This window comes from Ptychodera flava, chromosome 10, assembly GCF_041260155.1.
Source record: "Ptychodera flava strain L36383 chromosome 10, AS_Pfla_20210202, whole genome shotgun sequence".
NCBI classification, from domain to species: Eukaryota; Metazoa; Hemichordata; class Enteropneusta; family Ptychoderidae; genus Ptychodera; species Ptychodera flava.
The window spans coordinates 28,803,345-28,809,038 of record NC_091937.1 but is presented as its reverse complement, the minus strand read 5'-3'; the positions used below and the strand labels follow the sequence as shown (position 1 = coordinate 28,809,038).

General features: G+C 38.3%; 1 protein-coding gene across 1 annotated transcript; it reads right to left on the bottom strand.

Annotated features, from left to right (window-relative positions):
• Window positions 1-444: 444 nt before the first annotated feature.
• LOC139142422 (L-rhamnose-binding lectin CSL3-like) lies at window positions 445-5,335 on the bottom strand. Its single transcript, XM_070712349.1, has 6 exons — window positions 5,206-5,335; window positions 4,867-4,900; window positions 2,374-2,658; window positions 2,057-2,077; window positions 1,173-1,436; window positions 445-613 (listed from the first exon to the last, which is right to left on the bottom strand). Exons 1-6 carry the CDS (start codon window positions 5,260-5,262, stop codon window positions 597-599), a joined length of 678 nt encoding a protein of 225 aa, XP_070568450.1. The 5' UTR covers window positions 5,263-5,335; the 3' UTR covers window positions 445-596.
• Window positions 5,336-5,694: the final 359 nt, after the last annotated feature.

The window sequence follows — 5,694 nt, the reverse complement described above, 5'->3', positions numbered from 1 at the left end:
AAAACAGTTTGTGTCTGAGTCCGGCGATAGGCTTAGTGGTCAAGGATCACATTATTTCAACCAATTTACATTCGGATGTTTCTTGGCGACCATTGCATAAACGTATGTAACCTTGCTCCAGTATTGACCTAGCTCTGTATCCATTGGCGGACCTCGCGGTACTGGCTGTTTTTACATTCGGACGAGTCATACGCCCCACACCACCGCCGTGTTCCGATCTGTAAGAGTACTAGTTGGAAGCAGGAAGCGTCTGAATGTAAAAACAGCCCTCCCAACGTCCCGCCAATGGATCCAATGCTATAGCATTGGCCGCACACTATGTAAATAAGTGTTTCGAGGCACCTTATAGTATACACACCTTAGTCATTGTATGTTGTGCTGCAGTTCATTTATCACTGAATTTTATAAGATGATTGAACATATAAATAACTCTTTAGCAATACCTCATTTAAACATGTTCTTTAATTCATGATTATTATTGTATTTATTGGAAGAAAACGATCCAATATGGCTGACAGAAAACCGCGCACACCATCATTACATTAAACAGCGTCATGTCTGTTTCTTTGTACTGTGCCGTATTTTCTTCGGGAATTCTAACAGGACGATTTACCTGTTGATTTCAGAAAAAAAAACATTAACCTAGAGTTAGTGAATGTTGATAAAACGTTAATAGAATATATATTCGAAATAAGCTACGTTTGTGATTACCCGGTTCTCAGAAATAAAATTAAGGCGATATTGAAGGATTCAACGCGCACGCGATCGCTATGGCTGGCAGTGTTGCCAATGCGCGCTATTGCACGTGAAAATCTTATCATTTACATAGTTTGGAGCGGCTTAATCTTTTCAAAATGTTACTGTGCTAATCTGCATGTCTATGACGTCACGCGTTCGCTGATCGACAACCATGCGTCTGCTCGGTTTTGGTGCGATAGTTTTGTATCTTCGGGTCAATAAATACACAAAAACTCTTATTTTCATGGATTTGACAAAGAGATTAAAACCGCACACCGTACTTTCAGTACATTGTTTCTTTTAGATCATTGCTGCAAACCTGTATGTTGCGTAACATTAGGGCGAGCATATATTTCATACATCTTGTTATCAAACCTATATTAATGTTTATATATCTCTCTTTAATATCTGAAATACAAAATATATGAACTCACATTTGTAGGATACTTCCAAATACTTAAACGTTCCGTAGCAAGGATCACCGAAGATATCATTAGAAGCATCAACACTGCAGCTATTTTTACCATTACATCTATCGGACACGATGGCAAGACTATTTGCTGCCTGGCAATCAGTAACGGCATACGAACCACACACGCTGCCGTCTGTGCGTCCGTAGTTTGCAGACTCAACCTCGATTTCACCAGACTGGCAGCTCAGGGTAAGGGTCTCGTGCTCGCATACAGTCCCAGATTTGTCTGTATGTTGGTGAATATAAAGATGTTTTTTATTACTGAATGACAAGTGATGCAAGTAATATAACAAAATCGTTGGTATAATCTCTTGTGGTATACAAAACGGAATGACCCTTATTTTCTTTCGTGATGTATGGTTTTATTGATTTCGAGATCTCTGTTTTTGTTTTTGTCAGATTGAAAGACGCCTACTTATTACATCTACCGAATCTGACACAGTGAGACTGTGTTCTGAGGTGTCACAGGCCGGCTTTCAGAAAATAATCTCATGTTCTTTGACCTTGACGTGTACACATTGCGAGAAGATCAAATCACTCTATTTTCACGTTTGGATAGAACTAACTTCAATATGCAAAAAATCTTACATCAAGCTAACTCCTCTTCAAATTTTACCCACCAGTGCTACAACTCACTTTGGTAGCAACTGCATACAGAGCTGTGTTAGCGCAGTATACATTAGAATCAGCAGAAAATCTAACAAACAGAAACTTAGAACTTAGACTTGGCAAACACTATCAAACGGGATAGGGAAAAACTATCGGAGATATAATTGTACCAATTTGGTACAATTATATCTCCGATAGTTTTTCCCTGTTTGGCCATGGACTTGTACGGCAGCTTACCTTCAACGTCACACAGTTTTGCTGTAATAAAATTGAAAAGACAAAGTGATTGTCACACATAAACAAATTGCTAATTAAATGTTAATATAATAAGCTGTGATTGTCAATACAACGTAAAGCAGAAGCGGTCACATTTTCTTTATTGCCCTCCTTCCATTAAAGATAAAATCAAAGTTTGTCTCTCATACGCGAGAGTCTGTCGTTAATTACGCCATATTGTATTGCGATACGGTAATGTAAGATATGCTTGTGAAGGCTGCATATCAAATAGTTGGCATATTACAGTCAAAAATCATTTATCACATGTATATCCTCACCGCCACATTTGCTTGTCTGACACTTGTAAGTGACATCCAGATATTTGAAAGTACCCCAGCACGGGTCACCAAAGACGTCGTTGGAGGCAGGAACATCGCAAGTACTTTTCCCGTCGCACTGGCCAGACACTAGGCTGAGACTGTTGTCTGCTCTACAGTCAGTGACTGCATAGTTGCCACAGACGTAATTCTCTGTCCTTCCGTAGTTTGCGGAGATAACCTTAATGTTTCCTCGAGGACACGTCAAAGAAAGCGTTTCGTGTTCACACACCCGGCCGAGCTTTTCTGAGAAAAGGAAGAGGACTATTGCTCGCCACTTTCGTAAGCATAAAGAAAACACACGATGCATTTACATGAAACACCAAACTCGTCGTAAACTTAATAAGTGTCGTCGTATGGATGAAAGTGTGCATGTTATAAAAATGGACGTTTATAATATAGATGCCTCTTAGTGTCCTATATTACATACGATGAATGGCCTCTGAAGTAATACCAATTAGGTAATGAAGCATGTTTTGCAATGGTATCAAAATGGTCAATAACTTTAATAAGAGTGCCTATTAGAGAAAAGGAGATAAGGCTGTCATGTGTCTGGTAGTATGGATATTTAGTAATGCTAGATGTAAGGGATAGGTTTTTGAGACTGATTAACGGTTACATTTGAGACGGCGCGAAAAAGCTTACCGACATAGGGCCTACTCACCTTTTGAACTGAGGTGAGTGCTAAAAGTAGAATGCGCTTCATGGATATATATTCGGAATTTTACAAACTTAATTTTCTGATCTACTCCTTGTTGGGGCTCAATTTAAAGTTCATAAAGAAAGACAATTTTCACCGTCTTAGTTTTTTTTAACTAGGAACTCGTAACCATCCCCATAGAGGGAAACATAGAGAACGAAGGGATAGCGGCCATTTTGAATTTGAATTTTCAGAAAATGTTCGATAATTTGTTTCTCTCGTACCAAACTTTGCACGGTAGGTAATCCCTGATGGTTACTCTTAATTAATAATAAAATGGTTGAAATTTTTTATAGGAAAGAACAGTTTGAACAAAAGTTTGTCCTTCACTTTCGAGGCATACACTACCTTAACACGTACGCGTCCATATCTCCACGTACAAAGCAGATGGTTCTACGTACCAGCGAAAAACAACCGTAACGGGCAATAAAGAAAGAAATAAAAAACAAACCCAAAAACAAAAAAAACTAATAATAATATAGCTAAAACGGGAAATGTTACACGGCAAATTATGTGATATTGAGACGACTTAATGTGACTGGCATTTTGTCTTTCATTATTATGAACAAGTTCATTCAGTATGTACCTCACAAGAGGGCATAAACAATGCGGAGAGAAACAATATGTACAGTGAAAGTAAATAAGACTCGCAGCCAACGCAAACTGTGCAGAACTTGCATACGAATAATGTAGAGTGGATACTAAAAAAAAAGAAAATGACATATCGAAAATTGTTGATGGCAATTTACAAAGAGAGCCCTTTAATACATGCAATCATTTAACACAGGCGGAGAGCATTCCACAAAGGTCTGGCGAAATAGTGTTATAGCAAGTGAAGCTAGAAAATCTGCAAACCTCACGCAAAATTCTCAAAAACAAAAAAACCAAGCCCGTACGAAATTCATAATGCTAAAAACATAATTGGCTAAAGCCGAACAAAGAAAACGGCCACAACGATTTACCAAGCGAATGACTATTCAAGTGCACTTTTGACCAATAAACACGGTAGTCTACAATCTAATATGTTCGTGATGGTTAGAGTACACGACTAGTTCACACAAAGAGTGCTTCTGTATCTGAATCAAACCTATGATTTGAGTGTTGTCGCATACTTCAACAACCGAAACTGGGAAGGCTTGAAAACCATGCATATGCGAAGAATAAGCTGCGACTAGCTTCATGTATTAAGAAAGAAAGACACCGATTCGAGCGTAAGCTCCATCAATTTTGGCATTTTCGAATATATCAAGCATTATCTCGAAACTCTGTCTGGGCACAGTGTCTAACTAAAGAAAAATAACCCGAACTTTTACGCTTTTAATCGACCGAATGGAAACAAATTTCCCGTTGATTGGCAGTTTCATCAGCAAAATCTTGGGCGCATGATTGCGAAGATAAGTGCGGCAACGCACGTTGTTAAATGACAAATAGCATGTGTCGAGTTGTTACATCAACCGCGATGGCACAGAAAAATAACATCGGCTTTTCTATCGCGGCAAAGTAAAAAACGGCAATCGCAGATTGCTTGATATGAGAAGTGCGTGTCCTTCAATTCTCTGAAACAGACAGATTTCAGAAATTTCACAACTGTTCTGTGTCACCAGCACGATATGTCTAGGTCAAGACTAAATTTTACTCTTTCTACCTTATAAACAGCTTTTCTTACAGTAATTATAACCATTATGCGTGACTACAACTATTTGGGCTATTAATGTGGTCAATTTATGATATGTCTGCGAAAAACTGACACTTACCCGGTGCAGGGGACCGACCGCCTTCAACCACATCCTGCATTTTATAAAATACGAAAAAAAAAAAGAAAAGTTGTGAATCCATCTATTTGAAAAGAAACATTGTCTCGTGAATTATGTTTCTATAAATTTAAACAGGACTGATATTACGGGAATACTCAGTGTAAACAAGCACAAAAGTTATAGCCAGGGATTGAGGCTAGAACTGTTACAAACTCACCATATTCAGAACTTTCCATTATGATGTCTTATTACACTGTCCAAATATTGAGAGAGAGAGAGAGAGAGAGAGAGAGAGAGAGAGAGAGAGAGAGAGAGAGAGAGAGAGAGATTTAACTTTACCTGAAAAAGGACGAAGGCGAAAAAAGCTGCGACTGTCGAGCTGACTGCAAATCTCATGGCTGCTGATATACTTATTAAAATTCGTGTTGCCCACTTGCCTTAAAAAGGCCAGATTTATAAGCGTCATGTGATTTTCCCACCCTCTGTTTGGCTTTTTAAATATAACACTGAAATACCAGCATTTTGACGCACATTGAAATTTCAAAGTAAACAATTCTGCTACGGCTGTCGTGATCTCCAAGTTTAGCAAGCGTGTTACAGCCTAATGGAGGTAAAAAATGTAAAATAATTCACGAGGTTCATGAATGTAAATTTACCTGAAGAAAGCCATCAATTTGAAATTATCACGTGACAAATACGAGCTGTGGTCTGCTCACCACGATGACTTCTTTGCCAAGATCTATGAACTATACGCAAAAAATCATTTTCAATATTTTTCAATGTTTGATACGGAAAAAAAGCTGCTTTACTGATGATTTACTAATGTCC

Excerpts from the sequence above, each read along its gene's own strand:
- LOC139142422 (XM_070712349.1), bottom strand. The coding sequence starts at position 5,262 with ATGAGATTTGCAGTCAGCTCGACAGTCGCAGCTTTTTTCGCCTTCGTC. Across the intron at positions 4,901-5,205 it reads TCGCCTTCGTCCTTTTTCAG|GATGTGGTTGAAGGCGGTCG; the intron begins GTAAAGTTAAAT and ends TATAAAATGCAG. Across the intron at positions 2,659-4,866 it reads CGGTCGGTCCCCTGCACCGG|AAAAGCTCGGCCGGGTGTGT; the intron begins GTAAGTGTCAGT and ends TCCTTTTCTCAG.